This window comes from Sitophilus oryzae, unplaced genomic scaffold (genome assembly GCF_002938485.1).
Source record: "Sitophilus oryzae breed Bouriz unplaced genomic scaffold, Soryzae_2.0 scaffold_1947_pilon_pilon, whole genome shotgun sequence".
In the NCBI taxonomy this organism is placed as follows: domain Eukaryota; kingdom Metazoa; phylum Arthropoda; class Insecta; order Coleoptera; family Curculionidae; genus Sitophilus; species Sitophilus oryzae.
In genome coordinates this window covers 225,482-250,393 of record NW_022146665.1, presented here as the reverse complement: position 1 = coordinate 250,393, position 24,912 = coordinate 225,482, and the positions used below count along the sequence as shown (strand labels likewise).

The 24,912-nt window shown below is 32.9% G+C and overlaps 1 protein-coding gene across 1 annotated transcript in view; it reads left to right on the top strand.

Moving 5' to 3' along the window:
• The first annotated feature begins 1,142 nt into the window (after window positions 1–1,142).
• The window catches only part of LOC115883563 (regulating synaptic membrane exocytosis protein 2-like), a 112,998-nt gene continuing 89,228 nt past the window's right edge, over window positions 1,143–24,912 (top strand). The window contains exons 1-4 of the mRNA XM_030901925.1: window positions 1,143–1,252; window positions 3,188–3,392; window positions 17,073–17,263; window positions 23,472–23,624. Of these exons, the coding sequence (XP_030757785.1) occupies window positions 1,143–1,252; window positions 3,188–3,392; window positions 17,073–17,263; window positions 23,472–23,624 (659 nt within the window). The remainder of the gene's footprint in view (window positions 1,253–3,187; window positions 3,393–17,072; window positions 17,264–23,471; window positions 23,625–24,912) is intronic.

Below are 24,912 nucleotides of genomic sequence, written 5' to 3'. Positions count from 1 at the left end.
TACTTATTTAACTGAAATAATAAATTTCTGAAATATATTTTTTTTCAAGTTAACTATAAATTATTCTGCTAAAAAATGATGATAAAACAGTTTCTGTTGAACTTTTGACACAAAAATATTTCAAATTGATGATTCCAGTCTAATAACTATTTAGTCAACATGTTTAATTATTTATGTCAACGATGACAAGTATTGATAATTTTGATTCCAAATATATCGAGAACCATTACTCGATCGTAACGATTTTTACCAAGAGACCTTTTTTACATAAAAAACGTCGTACATGTATATTTTTTTACTCAGTAATTTTATACAGGTACGGACGAACAGTTATTACTCTACAAACCAGTTGAAAAATATGTAGGTGGCGCCCTCTACAAGCAGGAGTAATATTGATATCGAAATCAAATTTCTCGTGTCAAAAAACTTCCAGACACCAATTTGCATCCAAATATTGACTTTACTTCAAAAATTATTAGGAAAAAATCGAAATAAAAATGAAACTTCTACACCCTGTATCTCTGAAACTAAGCATTTTAGAACATACATTTATACGAACTTTTTTTCTTATGTTTATCTGCAGAATATGCCGCCGAAGTTTCCGGAATACAGTTCGGACCACCCTGTATGTCAAAGTCTGTATTAATTTTTTTCTGACGACTTTTTTTTCTATACGAACAAATTTTTGTACGAATTCTGATTTAACGTACCCTTCCCTCTAATAATACCCGCCACTGTATATTCGGACCTCTACCGATCCCACACAGCGCCGGCCTGTCGTCGCCCGATCAATATCCTTATCTGGTGACGTCACGCGGCCCGCCTCTGCTATTGGTCCCATTTTAACTCATCCCATTATTTATTAAAAGTCCATGAATGGGTAAATGCATCTGTGATATTCGACCGTAGTTTGTTCGGCAGACGAAAGCAGAAATAAAAAGGATCCCGGCGATCCATTCCGTGTCCCGATCGCGCGAATCGTCGTCCATAGTTCGGTGCTCGCTCGCCTTTCATCGTTTCTTATGGTGTGCCGCTGGCCCTCACCTCTAGCTCCTAGCTGGCATGTCCCACGGCGACGCTAGACTTGTGGGCCCCCCTCGTTGGTAGGCAGGCCGGGGTGATGTCCGACGGGGGCTAGGAGCATGGACGAGGGGCCCGATTTGTCCCATTTGACTCCCGAAGAGAGGGCCATTATCGAGTCGGTCATGGTGCGGCAGAAGGAGGAAGAGGAACGGGAACAGGAGATCATGAGGTTGGTCCTTTTGAGCTTGGATTCGGTCAAACGTACTCTCGAAAAGTTTGGTTCTATTTTTGATGATAATGTGCTCTCGATTAAACGACAAATCTTTTAGAGATGACAAAGTGAGCTGTCCTACAATGTTTTTTACTATTTGTTATCATACACAATTACTGAGTTTAATGTTTGTGCATAAGATAGTAATAGAATAAAGGCAGATGCTTTATATTTCATGTTCTTAAATATGTGGTTATCATATTCTTTTGTATTGTGAAATTTTAGATAATGTTAGGGCTTTGACTATTTGTTATAATACAATAAACAATTTTACTTCTAAAGTTACATACAAATTGCACAGTTTATTGTACATGAAACTTTATATTCGACATTGTAGAATATGAAGAAAAAAAAAAGTTATTGCTATACTGTTAAAACTTTGATGTCTATTAAATGCAAAATCTTTCAGAGATGTGTCGTGTCAAAGTAGGCTTTCCTACAAGGATTTTTACTATTTGTTATAATACACAATTACAGAGTTTATGCACTGTTTGTGCATAAAGTAATAATAGACTAAAGGCGGATACTTCATATTTCATGTTTTTAAATATGTGGTTGTCATATTCTTCTGTATTGTGAAATTTTTTAGAAGATTTACAAATCATAGAATTTATTGTTTGTACATGAGGTAATAAAGTAAGCAATAGAAAGTAAAAGCAGATACTTTATATTTGACGCTGAATTATTGCTATACTGTTAAAACTTTGATTCTATTAACAATAATATGCTTTCTATTAAATGCGAAATCTTTCGGAGATGTGTTAAAGTAGGGTTGTCCTACAAGGATTTTTACGTTTGTTATAATACACAATTGCAGAGTTTATGCAGTCTTTGTGCATAAGGTAGTAATAGAGTAAAGGCAGATACTTCATACAGGGTATGGCAATAGTGCGTCGGGCATCTGTAGCTCCTAGAGTCAAAAACTTGAGAATTTTGTTTAAGTGCAAACCTAAAGAATGTACGAGGATGTATTTCAGGAAAATATTTTAACTTCTATAGGGCGGCTCAAAAACTGTCAGTGGATCGAGATATTTTTTTTTAAATGGAACACCCTGTATATTATTGCATTTTTGGCTTTCTTTCAGATCACTTTAAAGTGATCTAAAAGAGATTACTTTTTGTTTAAATATGTTTTGATAGTTTCAGAGATATTAATAAATAAATAAAAAATATATATTTCTCAGCCTTTTTTAAAAAAAGTCAGCTGTCCTAAAGGATTTTGTAAAGGCAGATACTTCATATTTCTTATTATTTCTTATTCTTATATGTTCTTAAATATGTGGTTATCATATTCTTCTGTATTGTGAAATTTGTTACAAATACAATAAACAATTTTACTTCTAAAGTTACATGCAAATTGCAGAGTTTATTGTTTGTACATGAGATAGTAAAGCAAGCAATAAAGAATAAAAGCAGATACTGTTATTCGACGTTGTAGAATATGTGACTATCGTATCCATCTGTATTATGAAAATAAATCAAATAGTTATTGCTATACTGTTAAAACTTTGATTCTATTTTTAATGATAATATGCTTTCTATTTAACGCAAAATCTTTCAGAGATGTGTCAAAATTAGGTGTCCTACAAGGTCTTTTACTATCTGGTACAATATTACAAACAATTTTATTTCTAAAAAAATTGGGTATTAAAACTAAAAGAATTTCAGATTTCTATTGTCATTATTTATTTTATTTCTTAACCTAACCTAACCAAACCAAAACTCTCAGTTTTAATCATCTGCTGATGATGCTAACATGGTTAGCGAAACATTTTTTTATTTTGCTAAAGGTAGATACTTCATATTCTCAAATATGAAATATCTACCTTTGTATCTGAGTGCATGGATTGTTTTATGATCATCATTAAAGAAATGATATATATGTCTTTGCAGGAGGAAGGCAGACGAGGTGCAGATCTTGGAACAGCAGATCAGGAGTCGCAGCGAGCAACACAAGAAAGCTGGCAACGAACTAGAAGCCACCTGTCACATTTGCCTTAAAACGAAGTTTGCTGACGGCATTGGTCACATCTGCAACTACTGCACCATTCGCTGTTGTGCTAGGTGCGGTGGCAAAGTAACCCTAAGATCAGGAAAGGTAAGTTTTACTTTATATGTATATGGGTAACTCGATTTTAGTTGAGTCTCGAAGTTTTAAAAGCTTCGTTTGCAGAGTAGTCAGAAATAGTCTACAACGATCCGAAGCATGCGTATGAAGTTTAAAGCGTTCGCAGAAGGAATAACCTAAGCTAACCTAAACTAACTACCCAAGTAGCATTTTCACGACTTGCGACCACATGTTTACTAAACACAACGTTGGATTAGTTACAAAAAATAGTTAGCTCCGTACCTTGGGTATTAAAATAAATGTAAACGTTGTTGTAACGTTGTGCCGACGTTGAACTAGTACTACAACAAAGTAAAAGCTTCTGGGACGTCGAATAAACGTTGTCTTGTAACCTTTTTTGCTTAAGTGATCTTTAGGTGATTCGGACAACGTAGTTACAATGTTGGGCAATAAAGAGTTTTCCGACGTCAGTTTCAGGACCTATTCCAACGTTATGCAAACGTCGTCTGTTTTACTAATTCCAATGTTGTTTAAATTTCCTTATTCTTACGTTGGTAGGACGTCGAGCCACTACCTTTTTGCAACTGTATTGAACCATAACCTTAAATCTTAAATTTTCACTTCATTGTTCTGTTCAGACAGACGAATATAAAGAAATCAATAAATAGTCATAGATAAAAGAAAATAACCATCTATTAAAACACAAGAAAATGCGACACTGTACCTATATGCATTACTGATCGCATCACGCATATCCTCTTAATTTGATAAATTTTATGAATGACGATAACGCGTGTACAATAAAAAAATAAGCGAATGAACACATACGCAAATCAGCATTAGCGCTAATAGTTTAGATTACGTTGTTTGACGCCTGATAAAAACAAACAGAGCACTTAATAGATGAGAGCTTTTCTTACGTCAGTTGCGTGTTCGATTTCCTTTTTCCTTTTTGCTTCTCCTGGCTTCTTTGTCTCGAAACATTGACTAAAAATAAGGAAAGTGTAATAATATTGGATTGCTTTTTGCTAGAGAATTTTTTTATATTGAAGTTTTGAGAAAAATTCGTTCTTCAAAAATTTAAAAAAATTTTGCTTGTTCTAAAATGGTTAACTCCCATTTTATACTTTTAAAATTTTCCATAACGTTTTAGAGAAAATAAGAAAAGCATGGAAATATGGTTGAATTTTTTTCAGTTAAAAATCAAGTAAAAATCAAAACGCATTTCTATGGTAATATAATTTCGTTTTCGTTTTTTTGATAGATTGTTATTGATAGAATTTTAATTAACGTCAAGTTTTTTTGCTGTTCTGTAAAGCTGTTTTGAAATGGTAAAGAATCACAAAATTTATTTAGTTCAATGCTACGGAAAAGGTTATAATAATTAATGGAAAATGTGATACTTTAACAGCAACAAAAAAATATGACCTTAATCAAAATTAATATTAACCACCTATCAAAGAACGAAATCGAATTATATTACCAAAGGAACGCCTTTTGATTTTTAAGACTTGAAAAAGAAAAATGTAACCATATATTTCATATCAATTACACTTTTAGTTACGTAATCGAGGGAGATATTTTTAAATTCATTGTTCCCAACCATTAATTTATTTGAACACGTTTAAAAAAATAGGTCGATACTGATTAACAGGAATTTAAGTCAGCCATATTAAAGCACCATCGCGATCTTTTTGATTTTGTCGATACACTCATTCTTTTAGTATTTTTATTTAATGTGTGTGTTAGATTATCTTCTTTCCTTTTGCTTCTCCTGTTTCCTTTGTTACGGAACGCTTGTTTATATCGCCTGATATTTTTACAGTATTAGATGGCAAATTATAAGGATAATATTTGTTTATCTCGCAAAAAGGACGACAATATCGTGGGCGGCCAGAACGTTGTTCTTCAAAGTACATTATAAATTAACCAATTTTGAGAGAATGCGTATATCGAATTAAGTGGTCTTCCCACACAGTCATTTCTTTTTTTTTTGTGTAGGTGCACAGATTCTTTTTGCTTAAAGCGTTTAACGTTTTTTTTATAGAATATGAACAACGACAAAAAATATGTTAAACAATCTGTGTGTAGCATTTTTAGTCTCATAAAAAAAATAGTCTGTCCAACGAGAAGATCCTTGACAGTGATAGATGTGTCTGTCATTTTAATTTCAAAGTAGTTTATTTTATTTTACAAAGAAATAAGTTGGTACAACTGGAACGCATAGCAGGAAATTAATATATGTATTTAAAATTTGACTGACAAGTAACTTCAAAATATTGTGAAAAAAACTGTATAAAACTGAAAAAATGTAATCGAGTTATTTTATTTAATAAAAAACGGTATGTGTTAATACAAAACAAACAAAAACAAGACACCACATACCAAAAAATATAAAAAAGAACTATTTATTGCTTTCAAGCTTTATGAAACATCCCGCATTTATGATTATATTTATCAATATAACTTATGTACAAATACAAATTTGTAATATTCCGCAGGAATAAACAACATAAATAAAACAAACTATTTTATTAATAATAACACTTACCAAATTTTATACCTCACAGGTTGATTAATTAACTTTAATCTTATTTTTTTTAAACCAGTACCTTTTGACATTATTTTTCTGCAGTACTAAAATCCATTATTTACCTATCGTGTGATGTCGATATTTTACAGCTACTCCAGTTTTTAGTATGTGTTTAGTATGGTCCTTCTACCATATTCGAGATGCACTTATCTACGACGAGATGGTATACGAACTTTATTGATAGTAACTTTATTGGTGTATCTGTATAAGACTTTCTGCCTGGGCAGCGAGTATTAACCATAAACTGTGCTCTGGGTTCTACAGTTAATTTTCACTCGATTTTTCCTCCACTTGACTTCAAAAGACACAAAACACACGTAATAACACGAATCAAAATGCATCATCTTCCAAAACGCAGGGTATTTGACAAAAGTTGTCACAAAATTATAACCTATAATTTGGCAAGACTTTGACAAACGTCAAAAATCTAAAGGCGAGTTCATACGCATCGGCGTCCGTTTGTCGTTCATTGTTCCGTCAAACCAATAAAATTGAAATACGATCTGTCATTTTTGAAATAAACCAATAAAACTGGTTAAAAACAACAAGTGACGACGCATGACGAATTTATATTTATACCCATCCATCGTTAACTTAAAAATTATTAGAAACTTTTTTTAGTAAAATAAATAGATTGGTATGGGACGTCATCTGCTTTTCTTCTGTCATCGTCTGTCGAAATCTTACCTGAGAAAAAAAAAACAGAGTATAGTATAGTAATGTCTAGTAATGTGAAATCCACATCTTTATATCTCTACTTATAAATGAAAAACCCTGTAAAACACAGGAAAATGGGACGCTCTGTACATTTTGGAATCTACACTTTCGTCCAGGTAATTACTTTTGATGATTCCTTCAAAATGATGATTAAAAATGACAAATGTAATAGTATTTTAAGACAAAGTGTTAAGCTTCATTCAGAACCTCGCAATTAGTGGTATAAATTAGTGGTTTCAGTTACACTTTATACTTTTTAGTTTAGGATCATACACAATGTCTAAAAAATACAATTAAAATGAATAGAATATCCTAGCAACAGCTTGCGGTAATCAGTTGTATCCATAGGGAAAGCCTAATATTTAGCTTATAAAACAATAAACTTTTGATTTCTAACCACAAAATGACATTCCTCGCAAATTTTGAAGTATAATTAGTGGAAAAGTTAAAAGTTTGGTAACTTTTTCCGCTAATTTAAAATTCCTACTACCAATTTTGACGTTCTGAATGCTTATATTCAAATTAGAGGAACAAACTTCTACGCTAATTGAAACCACTAGTTTATTCCACTAATTGGGAGGTTCTGAATAAAGCTTAAAGATTAATTTTACTGAAATTAAAAAATATACTATATTAAAAAATTAAAGAAACAAGTTAAAATCAGAGATGTATACATAAAACGTTAGTTAAGTTAATACAATATTAATAACATCATGTGTAGGCCCTCTTAACTCAAAGTAAACAAGATAGCGTCATTCATTCACGTTGCTAACTCATGTTACAAGCCTTGTTTAGTAAACAATATCGCCGAAAGCTTCCTGCGGACCAAGTTCCCGATCGATCTATTGGAAATTTTCTTGGAAACTTGGATGAAACTTATCTACCTACATTAACTAGCCATTCAACTAGTTACAAGTACTATCTAGATATACCTACCTTTGATGTAGTAAGTTTAAATTTCTTGTTCGAATAAAGAAATAAGATAAACAAGTTATACTCTGTTCCAAAAGTTCCATTTTTTTTCGAAATATATTTGTGTATCTGGAAACGTTCTATCCTATAATTTTTCTATATTCATCATTCTCAGCTTATTCAAACATTTCCAATTATGATGTAGTCTCCCTCACAGGGATACTCTCTTTTTAATTGGGTCCATTGTTGGTTATGCAGACACAAGTTATTCCTGCTAATTTTCATGCATTAATATCATGGTCCCATCTCAGGTTTGGTCGTCTGCTAGGTCTTTTAATTCCTCGTGGGTACCATGCTGTCCATGGGCGCCGGAAGAATGAAGTTTAGGGGGGGGGCAAGGTAAAAATAAATAAAAATTGAAATACATTTTTTATTATTTTACAGGTAACACCTAAAAATTTCGGTAATTATTGGGAAAACTGGAAATCATCCGATTTTCACCAAAATTGGTATACACACTATTTTGAGGTCGTAGATTACGAATCTGAACTTTTTTCTTGGCGGTCTCTTACCGTTTTTAAGAAAAACGGAAAATTATTTCAACATTGAATTCTTCTTTATTTCTGCCCTATAAAGTAATAATTTCACTATATTTCCGTTATATTATAGTTTATCTAAAAGCTGCACTTAATTGGGGATAGAAAAATGTCCAAAATTTTACTGAAAAACGCTTTTCTTAACAAAATAACAAAGAAAATTGAGACCAGACGGAAGTTTGACATTTGATATATCCTTCTTTCTCTCCCCTATGTAATGAGAGAGACAAATATATTCTAAACCTAATCTAGAAATTTGAAAATTTACAACGTTGCCATATCTTCTATTTTTCGGGTGATTAGGGATTTTAAATAAATTTCCTATTATGAGATCGACAAATAATTAAATATACCTACCTACCTATATCCACAAAGTTACGCGGAAGAGTTTTGATTGCATTGGTTTCAACTTCTATGTGGAGGGGGTTAATCTTTTTTTTGTTATATTATATTATTCATAACCACGAAGTTGCACGGAAGGGTTTTGATTGCATTGGTTTTAACTTCTTTGCGGAGGGGGTTAATCTTTTTTTGATATAATATAACAACAAAAGATTAACACCCTCCGCATGGAAGTTGTAAGCAATGCAATCAAATCTCTTTCGTGCAACTTCGTGGTTATAAATAGTCAGTTCTCGTTGGTAAAATAGCAATTATGAAAAGGAGCCGTTCTTCTGGCGACCGCCTTTCGTAATCCCAGAATGAGCGAAAAAATCACGCTAAATTTAGGTTTAGCATTGGCAACGTTGCTTTAAATGCCAGAAACACATAACCCAACATTTTCAGATTGTTTACAAATTTATTTTAGCAAATTTTCCTCTATTATGCATTGAATTGGTTAAAAAAGTAACAGAAAATAGCAATAACATCATTGTTTATTGAATACCTAACAAAATATGTGCTAGAAAACCTTAAAAATATGAGAAATTAAGAAAAATTCGATGTTGAAATAATTTTCCGTTTTTCTGAAAAACGGTAAGAGACCGCCAAGTAAAAACTTCAGATTCGTAATCTACGACCTCAAAATAGGGTGTATACCAATTTTGGTGAAAATCTGACGATTTCCAGTTTTCCCAATAATTACCAAAATTTCATAATAATGATTATTTTTTTACAGATGGATGTAAAAAGATAGCTTTTATTTTTACTGTTTCAGTGTCCAGGGGGGGGGGGCAAATGCCCCCTCTTGCCCCCCCTGTCCGGCGCCCATGATGCTGTCATTGATGTATCTGTTCGTCCTTCTTGTCACGTGTCATGCTCATTGCCACTTGAGGGATTTGATTCTGTAGAGGGCATCTATTATTTGGGTCTTTTGTTGTATCCATTCTATTATTTTACCGTCTTTCTTGGTTCCATTGAGCGATGTGAGACCTACAGTTTCCTTATAATGTCCGTTTGAAGTATCCAGGTCATGAGACTGGTAGTACACATTGGTTGACTGTTTTCTTCTTTAGATAAAGCGGTATTCTGGATTTGAATATGATTGAGATTCTTCCTCATATGGCATTTGTATACAAATTTGAAGCCCATAAGTTTCTATGGAGATATCCAGATTTTTTGTAATATCTTAAAATTCATAAAATCTTTTATATTATCTTTTTTTAAATGTTAAATTTGCTCGTGGGTGTTTATATTCAGATTTAAATCTAACAGAGCTTCTACCAGTTAGTGTTTTATTTCCTTTCCCAATGCAGCAATCTGATAAATCTGGAATAGGAAATTAATTTTTTTTTCTCAAATAAACCTAACGAATTTTCGTGGGCGTTTTCAAAACCGTTCGACGTAAAATCGAGTTCACTCTTCCTCCTGGAGATGGCTCCGTCGTGACCTTTAGCCTGATCTAGTAGGCGTTTGTGCATAACGAGCATCCACAGCCAACTCGTTTCCCGTCGCTTCCAGGATATTGACAATTACTTTTTGCGGCTAAATACGATTTCCCTAGATAATTATCGAAAGATTCACTTGGCAACACCGTACGACGAATTTTCGTACACTTTTTCGAGAAGATAATTTTCATAAGTACTCATATCAGATTTCTTCAATATTTATTTATTTTTGGAATCTAGTGTTTTACTGTTAAAATAATGATTGTTGCTGTAAATACAAACTACGTTTTTTTATACAGGGTGTAAGATTACCATAATTCCTCAATAAGTGTACTACTACTACTACTACTATTACCATTACTTGCTGTCGAGTATTTGACACGAATTAGAAGATGGTCACGCAAAGCGTCTTCTTTCATGAGCAGCTCTGTGACTGAAAAATCCGATACGTAATGTTATCCCTCTTCCGTACTCCGGACATTCAAAAATCTCATTGCTTTGTTGCATCCTTACTTTTTGGTTGCTGTTATCTGAGTTTACAATTCTTCTCCATTGCATTCTATTGTGCCAATAAGTGTACATGTGCATGGGTACTCTCAAATTTAATGCCTCTTTTTTAGAAAAAAATTTAATTTAAATTTTATCATAATATAACAAGCAAGAGTTCCCGTGGGAAAAGTCAGTTTACTTCAGGTCCAAATCGCTGAAAATTTGATGCGGTGACTGGCGTGCGAAATAATTTCTGCATGGGCTGGAAGGAAATTAAGAAATAAAACATTTTCTTTTGCATATCAAAATAATGATTTTGATACATGGAAGACGTGAAAGACCTGAAATCTGAAAAGTTAAGATGTTTAGGACATATATTTATTTTTTTCTTAGAATAGATCCAAGAATCACCTCCTTAACTATTAGCATGTCATTAAGGAACACCCTGTATTCCAAAAAATCGAAATCACAAATCATGGAGAAAATGGTATCGATATCGATACTTTTAGACATTCCTAGCTACGTGTTGCTGAAAATGTGAGCGAAAATATCATCCCTAAATTAATGTTAAAAGTGGGCGGGAAAAATAAACACAATTTGCTCTCGTAATTTCGAACCTAACCAGAATTAATGCATATTTCGTTAATTTGACAAAATTCACCTCCTACGCTTCACAAAATCTGCATCCCACTGATAGAAACGTGATTCCGAAACGTGGAATAATTTTCGTATCTTTCTCCTTTGTGCGAACGATACTAGTATGCTCAGGTAGTTACCAGCCACCGAGCAAGCTAATAATAATGCTATTATTTATGGGAATTGCATTAGATACCTCTAAACTGTTAATTGAAATATAGACGCTGTTCTTGTGTACTTACGTGAGCAAATAAAGTAGAAGAAAGTTAGTTTAGATTATATTTAATTATTTTTGAGACGTATTAAGTTCAAGTCTGCGAGTCGTATTATGCAGGGTAATTAATACTGTAAATGCGACTTATTTAAAGCTAAAAAAGTGTCGATATATTCACCAGGAACGTGCATATGGCTTACCACTGTAATATTTTTCTAAAAAAAGCATGTATGCCACTGACTTATTTTTCTTTTGTTAGCAAAATAGTATAAGCAGCTTAATGCCGATTAAAAGCTGGCTCTGGATATTTGTATTTGCTTTGATACAAGTGTATACTCTGTTTTTTTTCTCAGGTAAGATTTCGACAGACGATGACAGAAGAAAAGCAGATGACGCCCCATACCAATCTATTTATTTTACTAAAAAAAGTTTCTAATAATTTTTAAGTTAACTATGGATGGGTTTAAACATAAATTCGTCATGCGTCGTCACTTGTTGTTTTTAACCAGTTTTATTGGTTTATTTCAAAAATGACAGAACGTATTTCAATTTTATTGGTTTGACGGAACGATAAACGACAAATGGACGCCGATGCGTATGAACTCGCCTTTAGATTTTTGACGTTTGTCAAAGTCTTGCCAAATTATAGGTTATAATTTTGTGACAACTTTTGTCAAATACCCTGCGTTTTGGAAGATGATGCATTTTGATTCGTGTTATTACGTGTGTTTTGTGTCTTTTGAAGTCAAGATCAAGAAGGTTGGAGGAAAAATCGAGTGAAAATTAACTGTAGAACCCAGAGCACAGTTTATGGTTAATACTCGCTGCTCAGGCAGAAAGTCTTATACAGATACACCAATAAAGTTACTATCAATAAAGTTCGTATACTATCTCGTCGTAGATAAATGCATCTCGAATATGGTAGAAGGACCATACTCTAAACACATACTAAAAACTGGAGTAGCTGTAAAATATCGACATCACACGATAGGGAAATAATGGATTTTAGTACTGCAGAAAAATAATGTCAAAAGGTACTGATTTAAAAAAATTAAGATTAAAGTTAATTAATCAACCTGTGAGGTATAATATTCGGTAAGTGTTATTATTAATAAAATAGTTTGTTTTATTTATGTTGTTTTATTTATTCCTGTGGAATATTACAAATTTGTATTTGTACATAAGATATATTGATAAATATAATCATAAATGCGGGAAGTTTAATAAAGCTTGAAAGTAAGAAATAATTCTTTTTTATATTTTTTGGTATGTGGTGTCTTGTTTTTGTTTGTTTTGTATTAACACATACCGTTTTTTATTAAACAAAATAACTCGATTACATTTTTTCAGTTTTATACAGTTTTTCTCACAATATTTTGAACACATTATGACAGACACATCTATCACTGTCAAGGATCTTCTCGTTGGACAGACTATAATAGCAACCTTTAAAAAAATTTAATATCATTAACTTGCGAAAGTTTTAAATAAGTACTCATTGATTGCTCACCAAAAAATATGAAAAAAGTTCCTAGGAACATGGATATGGAAATGCATAGTTTGAGTTAACTAATAGTATTAATATTAAATAATAAATTAGATCAAGTATATAATTTATTAATTTTATTAATTAAATTATCCAATAATTAATTAATATATTTATAAATTTGCGTTTATCTCATCAAGGAGACCGAATTCGACAAAATATCAAGAGATGACTTTTAATTGGCATTAAACGGCCTACACAATTTTGATATGAAAAGAAAAAAGTCAGTAGATGTTTTTTTTTTGAAAAATATTCTAGTGATAACCCATATGCACGCTCCTGGCGATTATGTCGACATTTTTTTAGCTTTAAAACATGTCACATTTATAATAACTTTTACCGTCAAATTTTTATTCGAAACGCTAAAAGTATTTGGAAGAAAATTATAATAAATCTAAAAAGTATTAAGACCAAACCAAACACCCTGTAGCTACGAAACAAAGCAGAGTCGGACCTATGTTGATATGAAAAATAAATCTTATTTTTAGGTGAGGAGTCTCCCCACGAGAGATGGCACATGTTTTTTTGAAACACCCTGTATAGTTTACTACAAAAATCATAAAAATAGAGTTAAAAACAAGAACAATATAATACTTTTTAAACGTTGCACTTTTTAAAAATATAGAGAGTGCTACAGGGTGTCCCCAAAAAAAGTTACATATCCAAATTGTGTTTTTTTGTAATGGAACACCCTATATATTAATTGATTTTCGTATTCTGAGAAAAAAATAAAGGTGAGTTTTATAAGAGAAGTATATGACTAAAATGTAAGGTTTTTGGCATACTTAACATTTTCTAGAAATAAAGAACAATTTTTAAATTACAATAAAAGCTACCTAAATTGGAATTTACCCGGTATAGCCTAATATGTAGTTAAATTAACTATTGTACTTTAAATTAAACTAAAACTTCATCCAAAAATTTATACAGGGTGAGACAAAATTAATATTGAACATTGGTCACCTTTAAAAGCATGTTACTATTTTATTTTAAATGGAACACCCAGTATATTATTCCGATATTCAATGGAGAATTCACGTCTCTTCAAAATATTATTAAGGTTGCCTACCTCTAAAATAAAGATTTTCCTAGATATTTTCATTTACATGATTTGATCGGAGTAGATCTTTATTATTTGATAAAATCTAAGGTGGCTGTGATATGTCTGCCGTTTCTTCAACATAGCTGTCTAATTAGTCCAACTTTAACAACTAGTTGTCATTTGGTGTCAGTTAAAACAAAAAAAATTAGAAATTTGCCGAAAATGCAAACTTATCCTACATCAGAAAGAATTGATATGATTCTATTAGTTGGTGAATAATAATTGAATACTTAATGCTCCCAATTTTATCTAGTCTGGGTTCTTTTTATGGGGATATGTTAAAGACAGTGTTTACAAAACTCGACCAACTATTGTCGACAACATGACATGAAATTATTATAGCTGCTTTTCGAGGTAGAACTCCACAGATGCCTTTAAATTGAAAAGACAATCATTTTATGTAGTTAACAGGAAATGAAGCATTTTGAGCATTCGATTTCATCTATCTAATTTTTGTCACATAATTATAAGTTTATATCTTGTTTTAATTCTCTAATAATTAAAATATGTTTTAAACGTGTAACTTTTTATTACCGTTGAGTATTTACTATACAATCTTTAATTTTTGTTAAAGCCACCCTGTATCTTTTTACAGCCACCCCTAGATTTTTAAAATAATAAAGATCTACTGGCGCAAAATCTTAAAAATTAAAATATCTAGAAAAATCTTTGTCTGAGGGGTAGGCAACCTTAATAATATTTTGAAGATATATAAATTCCCCACTGAACACCGGAATAATATACTAGGTGTTCCATTTAAAATAAAGCAGTAACTTTTGCTTTTAAAAGTGACTAATGTTACTTGACCATATTAATTTTGTCTTACCCTGTATAACTTTTCGGGTCAAATTTCAATTTGGTTTAACATACAATGGTTACTGTAATTAAATATCAAGCTATACAAGGTCAACTAAAATTTAGGTAGCTGTTATCGAAATTTGAAATTTACTCTTCATTTTCACAAAATGTGAAATATGTCAAAATCCTTAGATTTTAGGTATATATTTCTTTAATAAAACTCACCATTATTTTTTTCCTAGAATCCGAAAATCCCTTAATATAAAGGGTGAAAAAACACAACTTTGATGTGTAACTTTTTTGGGGAACACCCTGTATAATTCTATATATTTTTATAAAATGATTTCAGTTAACCAACATATGCTGCCAAAATTTCATCTCGATATAAACTACCGTTCTCCTTGGAGCTTTCGCGGCGTATGAGAGGCACCACCCTGTATACGTGTAGACATCTTGTTTTGACGAAGTTTTCTGGCAACCGTTCTGATGTTTCACGCCGAGGAAACGTGGGCCACAACAGAGAGCCGCCGCCGACGGGTCTATTGAGAAATCGGTTGTGCGTGGGGAGGCTGGGGGTGCGCGTGACGTCATCGGGGCTGTAGGGGCGGCGATCCCGGGGATATACTCCAAAATGAGCAGCGTTTTTAGGACAAGAATAGCTGTTCTATGTTTTTTTTTGTTGGAATAATCAAATTACAGGCTGTGTTTAAAATTATAGATTTTAAAAACATTTTTACATTTGTTTTGCGATTCACAGAGAAGTGTTTTGATCCTAAAATTGGTCATATGTCGAAAAATAAAATTTTAGAAAAAAAATTGGCGCCGGGAGGTACGCATAGCCCCCCATACTAAAATATGTTAATAAAAAGTTGGTAGGCACTTCTTTTAGTTTCAAAGTAAAGGAATTTTTCCAATTTTTTATCTCAAAAACTGCGACTTTGACGGATTTTGATGTTATTACAAATTTTGTTGCAAATATTATTCCTAATCTTAAATTGAAAACCGGCGTTTCGCTAGCTACTGTAATTTTGGAGTTACGATTTTTTAAAATTTTTAACCCCATCCCATACCCATTTACCAACCCCCCACCCCCACCAAAAACTAATGGCCAGATTCTCGGGTGCCACAGTATTTTTGTGCCAAATTTGGTTAAAATCGGTTTAGCGGTTTTTGAGTTATCGTGTTACAGACGGACAGACAGACACCATGAAAATATTTTGTATTTAGGTCATTTATAATCCGAATAACTCATTTTGAGTGAAATTAAAAAAAAAAAAATTTTGTCGATCTTAATAGCCTACCATACCTATTGGTATGGTCGGCTAAAAACGGGAGCTATTTGTTGATTTTTGTATCAAATGAACAATAATTCAGAAATACCGCGTCCTTACTCCTAATGTTGGAAATAGCCATCTTATCCGATAGCTAAGCAGCATTAAAAACGACCAACTTAGTGACCATCAATTCGAAATTGGCCAAAGAATGCCTAAAGAAGCTGAACAAATTAGGCAAAGAAAATAAAGTCTTTCTACTTTGGGTGCCAATCAACTAAAAGATAGAAGGTAATGAAAAAGCATACGATCTGAAACACTTCTCTAACTGAACCAGACCTTTTTTGCTTTCCCAGTGGAAACCAACTTAAAGCGGAACCCAGGAACGTGGAAGACTCTGTAACATGGAATGGGAATCCTCCAACCTCCCGGTCTAAGACATTCGAAGAAATTTCTCAGAACTTACGACTGGGAAAAATCAAAGATTTTCCTTGATTTAACCTAGAATGAACAATAACTGGATTGTTACGGGGTTTTTAACAGGACACTGTCTCCTCAGATTATGTGGGGAAAATGGGGAAACACCAGAACACCTCATCACTGAGTGCTCTGATGCGAAAACCATTCGTGCCATAAACTTTGGTACGACTGATATCGGAGAACTAATCTCTGTAAAACCGTCTACTGGTTCAACCGATACTGGTTTTTGTCAGAGCCCCGAGACTGTATGATGAGTTATAACTCAAGAAAGGGGGGACACAGTCCCGGTGATTAACTTCCCATAGCTTTCAAAAAAATTCCAGATTATAATAGTTTCTAACCAAATTTTTTCAAATCACTTTAATACATTCATACTTTAATACATTTAAAGTAGTTTTTGCTAATTTATATGTAATAGCTTTGAGACTACCGATCGAGACGCATTGATGTTGTTTTGGTTTGTAAATTTTGGTTATTGTGACTAAGAATATTATTAAAATCAGATCTGAACTATTTCTCTTTTGTTTCAGTCGGTGTGGGTGTGCATCCTCTGTCGCAAGAAACAAGAACTGCTGGGCAGAACCGGCCAGTGGATGCAGGTGGGGGTGACCACGGCAGGCACCGAGGCCGACATCATGACGCACTCCATGCAATCGGATAAAAGGCCCAAGCTGGAAAGGGCACATTCTGCCGCGGAGAAGGAGAATCAACCGCTGCAAAGGTAAGTCTCTGTTAAAAATTAAAAATTAATTCTCGTAAATAAGGCTGGGGTTTTTCGCCGCGGGAAGAAAGTCTATAAAATAAAAAAGTTATTTTTTGAAACGAAAACCATCTTGCGTTTCTTTAAGAAAATATTAAACTTAAACATATACAGAAATTTCTCCAAAGAAGTCCTATGGGTATTTCACCACTTTTTTACTGCCATTACTCGCTGACGAGTATTTGACACACATTAAAAGATGGTTACGCAAGGCGTTTCCTGTCATTAGCTTTTCTGTGACTGAAAAGCCCGATACGTGATGTTATCTATCTTCCGCATTCCGGAGATTCAAAAATCTCATTACTTTGTTCCCTCTTTACTTTTTGGTTGTCGCTATTAACTGAGTTTACAATTCTTCACCATTGAGTTATATTGTGTGCTGCTTCCTCCCACTGATGCTCTTTAAGTTTTCATGAAAAACATCCTTATCCGTATCTTTTGAGTTGTCCACCCGGTTTCCTCTTACCCTCTACAAGTTCACCGTAAAGAAGAGATTTCGGTAGGCGGTTTTCTTGCTATATAGATAGGCATCCTGCATGCCTGGCCAGCCCATCTTAAGCGAGATTTAGTAATAATGACTTCAGCGCTCTCGCCTTTTTAAAGGACTTTTACGTTGAGAGATTCTTAACAGTTGTCTAAGGCCCGTATTTATAGTTGCGTCTCGAGACGCCAAGACGGTCTTGGGCTCTCGAGAGCGGAATCCACAGAATACACGAGCAAACGTCATTTTGGAGATTGCGATTTTCATTTTGGAGATTGTCATTTTGGATAGTTTATGTGATCTGTGGATAGTTTCTTAACCCAACTTTTTTTGTAAACAAAGTAAATCTGATTAAACAGTTCTGAATATGTTAGCTCTGTTTGAAATAAAACTATAAAACATGGAGTATCGACTTTATATAGAGTGGTCAACTCAATAAGAATACAGAATTTACACCAAGCAATAAAATCTTGAAAATTATAGGTTATACGGTGTATACATCCAATATTGTATATTATGTGATATGATATTTATGTAAATATTCATGATGAAAATAAAAAGACAATTTTTTTAGTTTTAATGTATTAGTGGGAAAATTCTGTGTGATCAGTTAAAACAAGCACTTAGCTGTCTGGTCATAGTGAGTGTAAAACTACTAAGAAATCATATATTATTTAAGTATAGAAAAACAGTATTTTTAAGATAATTAATAAAAGACTATAAGGAATTACTTACAATTATGTTACATGTAAATATATAAATACTAACTTAACACTAATAGAAAAGTAAATAAAATTATTATATAGGTACTAGTTACCTTGGAACATTACTTAACATATTACATAATTACTAGATATACATATATTAATACAATAAATACGTTAATTTGCAAAATGTTGAATAAAATTTCTTCAAAAACCTAACTCTCTTCCTTTTTATTTATAATTGGAATGTGTAAATTAGCATCTTCAAAATTATCTAAATTTTCCCTTAAACTAATATTATGAAGAACAGCTGTTGCACAAGTAATAGCAACTGTTGTTTTGTAAACCTCCAAGTCCCAAATAGCCTTTCAACATTTCGCGTTCTTCTATGGGCAAAGTTATATCCAATGACACCTAAATCTTTATTTAGAGGTCATTGGTTATATCTGGTTTCTTGTTGATTACCTAGCTGTAGAACAGGAGTCAATAGAAATGGCCTACATCTATATGCATTGTCTCCAAGAAGTAAACCAGGAATATCACTCCTTTCCATTAGCATTCTTAAATTACTTGGACCGAATATAACACTATCATGACTTGACCCTGGATCATCTGTAATATCCATAATTTCCCTTTTAGGACCTGAACATTTAGACTAAAAAAACTTTTGCAATTTTGAAATACTTCCACATTATTGCATTATTCTTGATTATCTGGCTTATTGTAGGTTGGCTAACACCACGCAAGTCTCCATTTACCATCTGAAAATTACAAGTCGCATAAAACTGTAATCAAATTAGTAATTGAATAACGGGGAGAATGGGTAAACCACGATTGGTAGGTTTTTGCAAGTCTTCAATTTATAAGAGGCAAAATAGTTTCTGTAATTGTAGCCTTGTTAAACCTATATCGGCATAAATCCCCCCTCGCTAAACATTTCTATTGGATTTCCTGCATCCCGTATATATATTTTTGGAACTCGAAGACGATTTTCTTCTTCCACATGGTCCAAAATATCCTCAAACTCTTCTAACATATTCAAAACTGTTTAATCAGACAAAACGGATTTACAAGGTATTTACTTTGTTTACTAAAAAAGTTAGGTTAAGAAACTATCCACAAATCACATAAACTATCCAAAATGAAAATCGCAATCTCCAAAATGACGTTTGCTCGTGTATTCTGTGGATTCCGATCTCAAGAGCCCAAGACCGTCTTGGCGTCTCGAGATGCAACTATAAATACGGGCCTAAGGTGTCTCTGTGCAACTTGTCTAATGCACTCGTGTGCCAGCGGACGGCACCCAGGTTTCGCTTCCATATAACATGGTGGGGATTATTACTGCTCGATACACTGCAAGTTTCGTTTTTGTGCTCAAGTCAGGATTGTAGAAAACCCTGTCTTTTAATTTCCAGAATGCTCTTGAGGCGCTGCTGATTCTGTGCTGAATTTCCGTGTCAATATTTGCCTTTTCCGAAATCAAACCGCCGATGTAATTAAATTTCATCGTAAGATTTTTATAGCGCTGTTATGATTTTCCGGAGAGTGCACATGATTTTTGTTTTATCGATGTTCAGTTTAAGGCCCAAAGTCTCGTATGCCCAGGTATATGTGTTCAGCATTTCCTGTAATTACTGTAACGTATTTGCAACTAGAGCGCAGTCATCAGCGAATTGAAGTTCTGTGATGAATTTTATACGTGTTTTTGCCGTGAGTCTTTTTATGTTGAACAGACCGCCGTCATACCTGTATCTAACACCCATTCCGCTTTCCTGCAGTTTGCTGTCCACTATAATAGAGAGCGCTGCCATGAATATGTTGAATAGGAGAGGAGCTAGGACATATCCCTGCCTAACTCCTGTATTTGTCAGGAAGAGATCGCTCAGTGATCCATGATGTGACACTCTCGACTTGTTGTTGTTATGGAGGCTTTTACACACAGTAAGAAATTTGTTGGGCTCTACAAAACAAAATAGTTATTTTTTGTAAAAACTGCTGGGTTAATCCAACGTAGAATAATTGTCAGCAATGGCTTACTAATAAACAAAGCAAGTAGCCAATGAAATGAGTGGGCGGAGTGTTTTGCGATTTATAAAATATATTGCTGTTTATTTAAATGTTTTTTGTCCGCATTCCTTTCATAGACACTGATCCAGTAGACCTACTTTACTACGGACAATATGAACAAAGATTACTAATGATTGTAACATTTGGTGAATTATTTTTCTCTTAGCAATATTCTTTTCTGTTTTTATGATAAATTTGATTAAATATCGATGGAGTCTGATCCTTTGGGGTACTCCATCTTTACGTATTTAGTTGTCAATGCTGTAATAGCCCAAAGATAACGATTGTTTTTGAGATATCGGTCCTCTTGAATGGGGGTGCTTTAATTAAACTTAACTCGCATTTGCCAGACCCAAGCAACGGTCCGATAGCATGAATGAACGGCTTTTGCAGACGTTCAGTCCCAGATTGTGTAAATCCTAAAATAGGAATATAATATGGAATAGTACGAACTAATTTTAGAATCAAAGTAATACTACGGAGCGATCAACAACGGTTGAAATAGTTGGTAATACTCTCTTAGAGGATTTTTGGATTTAGTGGAGTGCCCAGAGACTTTTACCTCGGAATTCAATTACTGTCAATGTATTAATGTGAAACCTTCTGTATTGTGTTTTATAGATAAAACACTAAAATGTTTACCCATTTTTTTTTCGTTGCTTTTAATTTTTTATTTTAGTAATTTTAGTAAATTCTTAATTATGTCATTCTTAATATTTTATTTTTTTTAATTCTTTTTCTAAGTAAATTTATTGAAATAAATAAATATAATACATAAGCTATTATGCTTATATTCTAATCATTAAAATTTTGATTGAAATCGAATTATACAGGGTGGCGCGTCATATACGACGCGTTTTTGCAAGGAGAACAAAAGTTTGTATTGAAGTGCAATTTTCTGAGCTTATGTAAGTGAATTTAAAGTATTTTCTAAAATTATGTAGAGTTCTACAGGGTGTCCCCAAAAAAAGTTACATATCAAAGTTATGTTTTTTTGTAATGGAATACCCTATATATTAATTGATTTTTGGATTCTAGTAAAAAAATAAAGGTTTGTTTCATTAGAAAAGTATATGACCAAAATGTATAGTTTTTGAAATACATTCACCGGCACGAAAAATGGGCACCTTAATTAATGGACCGATTTTGATGATTTCTTAAGCAGTGCGTTGCCAAATTATTTGACTTTTTAGTATCTTTTTCTAAATTAAAAATGAAACACCCCATCGGTTAATTATACGAGGGAAAACAAAATGTTGATATTTTTGATGAAAGTTTGAAACACCCTGTGAAATATGTTAAAAGAGCAAGAAATTTAAAAATTATTTTATCATCTAGATACAATCTTTCTCAATGGTTTGTTTTTTGGTTCATCTCATTAGCTTTATTTTTGTTGGAAATATTCGGTTTTAAAGAAGGCACTAACATTTTTCGTAATTTTTACATTAAGACCATGCCTTGGCTTTTGGGCCTAGTCAACACATCTAGTAAGTTCCAAACCAAAGCAGGCTTTCTTGACATAAGATTTGCTTCATTTAATCTTCTTCTTGTAGTCTGTTAGTTAATATGTACGGTTCTTAAGTGCAATTCATTATCAATTTGAAAAGCTGGCAAACGGCGCACAGTGGGGTATTTGACACTGATAGTTGATCGAAATTTTTTTATGTAGACCTTATACAAATTATTGCTATTTTCAATTAAATGGGAAATAATATGAACAAAATAAAGGATAATTCGTCGATTCTAAAAAAAGAAAGAAAAATCACTGTTCCAGTGTTTCCACGGTCAGTGCCAGTAGTAATATCGCAACTACTACTACTAATGCTACGACTGATCCGCGAGCAATGCCCATACCACTAAAGTCGCTACTAATGCCAAATTGTGCTATACTGCTAATGGCACTAATGCGATCGCTTTGTACACAACAATGCCATCGCGGTTTACACCTCGCATTAGTATATCACTGATTGGCAAATTAGAGGAAACCAAGAATGTTTTTCTCATTTTATCAGCAAAATCGCAAAAGTCGCAGTATTTTATTTTACTGTATGAAAGCCCAATGTTTACTAAGTAAAACGTATATAGGCAATATGCTGAATTCTTCGAAATGCGCAACTAAATCTCTAAGTATAATAAAATGTCGCAAATTTAATCAAATTTTCTAAACGCCTAACTTTTAGTTGCAAAAAAATCGTTAGTATAGAGAATATCAAAATAAATAATACGTTTTTGTAGAATACATACCTGCAGCTTGCTGAGCCATTTTCAATCAAAATGATAATATAAACGTAAAAAGAGCACAAGAACAACAACAATTTATAATTTTAAACATAAAATTTAGCCATTTACCTCTTATCTGTGAGAAGTAACAACTTTGAAGTTTCGTTGAAACAAATGAATGCAACAAAACACACCCATAGCAACGCCATTCATGGCCGAGATGATTTAACTTATCATTTATCTTTTTTTTGGGAAATCTTGAACACATTTGCTTTTTCGAATTTCGATCACCTTTTTCATGCTAATACCCCACCGTGCGACGTTTTGTTTACATCTTCATCAGGTTTACATCTTCTGGTAAGCTGACAAATGGCGGTTTCTTAGCGATAAACTTACATTAAGTCGATCGTCTCGATTAGAAGTTCTTATACGATGGTTCTCCTGGACGTCTATTATTAACAATACAATGCAAAAAGTTTTATAAAAATTAGTTCACAGTAAATGAATTCCGAGGTTTGTATCTAATAAGGGCTTAAAGCACTCCACTAATTAGTTACATAAACAAGTAACGACAATTCATTGACTAGTTTTTTGTTTGTCTTTTCCTTCTCGTAAATTTGTTATTTGTAAAATCGACATATTCTAAAATGCAATATGACAATTTCATTTTGAATCAAATTTATACTCTTCTTTGCAGAGCCGGTAGTTTGCTGCGTAGGCAGTACTCAGAAGAACAATCGCGAGCGCCCTCATGCGAGAGGTACAAGCAGTACAATGAGGACGATCCGAGATATTATCAAGGAGAGTTGGAAGGACTGATGCTAACTCATCCACATTTGGTGCCTAGAATGTAAGTCACAATCATTTTGACTTTTTAGAACATTTTATGTTTTATTAGATCGTTAGAAGTGTAACATAGTCAAAACAAAAATAAATTTATGAATACGTACATTTTAAACATAACAAAAGCGCACACAGCGTCTATTTTTTTGATTTAACAATAAATAAATTATAATAAAGAAAAACTACTATCTGTTACTAAAAATACTGTACTGTAATATTTTCAGCGCTGGTAGATCTCGATAAGAGAAACATATTTTCTCTTTGCCGTTTTACAAGTAAATTCAAAATAACCGAGATATTTTAGTTTGAAAATTGAAAAAAAATATATTTTTTCGCGAAAAAAACCTCATGGACGTGTTTTTGTGGTCAAAATATACTACCTCTTAAAATATCTGCACTTATGTAAGACTCACCCTGTATATTACCAACACTGTACAGGGTGTGTCATTTTCGTGAGTTTTACGGGGTATCTCGCTTATGTGTAGAGATACAAAGATGCGCTTGTCATATCACTATGCTACTTTTTTATAAAACTAAAGATGCCACACATATTTGTCCTAGCCTTTGAATAAGAAGACTAAGGAAGAAGCATAATGCTATCCATGTATTCATGCATGGTGGGCGGAAAAAGCACTCTAGGGTGGGGATTCTTGACAGTTCTGTTTGACGATTTATTTGACACATTTGAATTTGATTTGAAATTTTGTGGATTTGTCAGTCTTTACGGAGCTTATTTTATGTTATTTATTATTTATTCTACTACTGATAATGGTATAAAGGTAGTAAATCTAGATGGAAATTGTGGCAGAACTTAAATTAACAGTGACACTATTGCGATTTATCGAAAAAGACTATAAAATAGTTGGTTGTGTAGCGTGCGGGAGATCTCGGCAAAAATTGAGTGAAATAATGGAACAACTTTTCGCTAGTAAGTGACTATATAATATACGTACGTGTAGTAAACCGATCATTTATGAAATTCACTTAAATTAACTAAATTATATATTTTTCTTGCATTTTAGCTTTTATTTATTACTTGTCAAAGATTAGATGTCAAAGAATTTAGATACGTTAATTTGACTTACCTGCTTCAGTAGCGTATCGGATGTTTGTGTTAATAAATACTTATTGTCTATTTTTATTAGAATTATATATTTTTATAACAATTTTAATAACTACCAACATTTATTCACAACGTAAAATAAAACAACAAATTATTGAGTTTACCCCACGTCTACCCTACATCATAGTTTTACATTTTTTAAATAAAATTAGAACGACACTGATAAACCGGA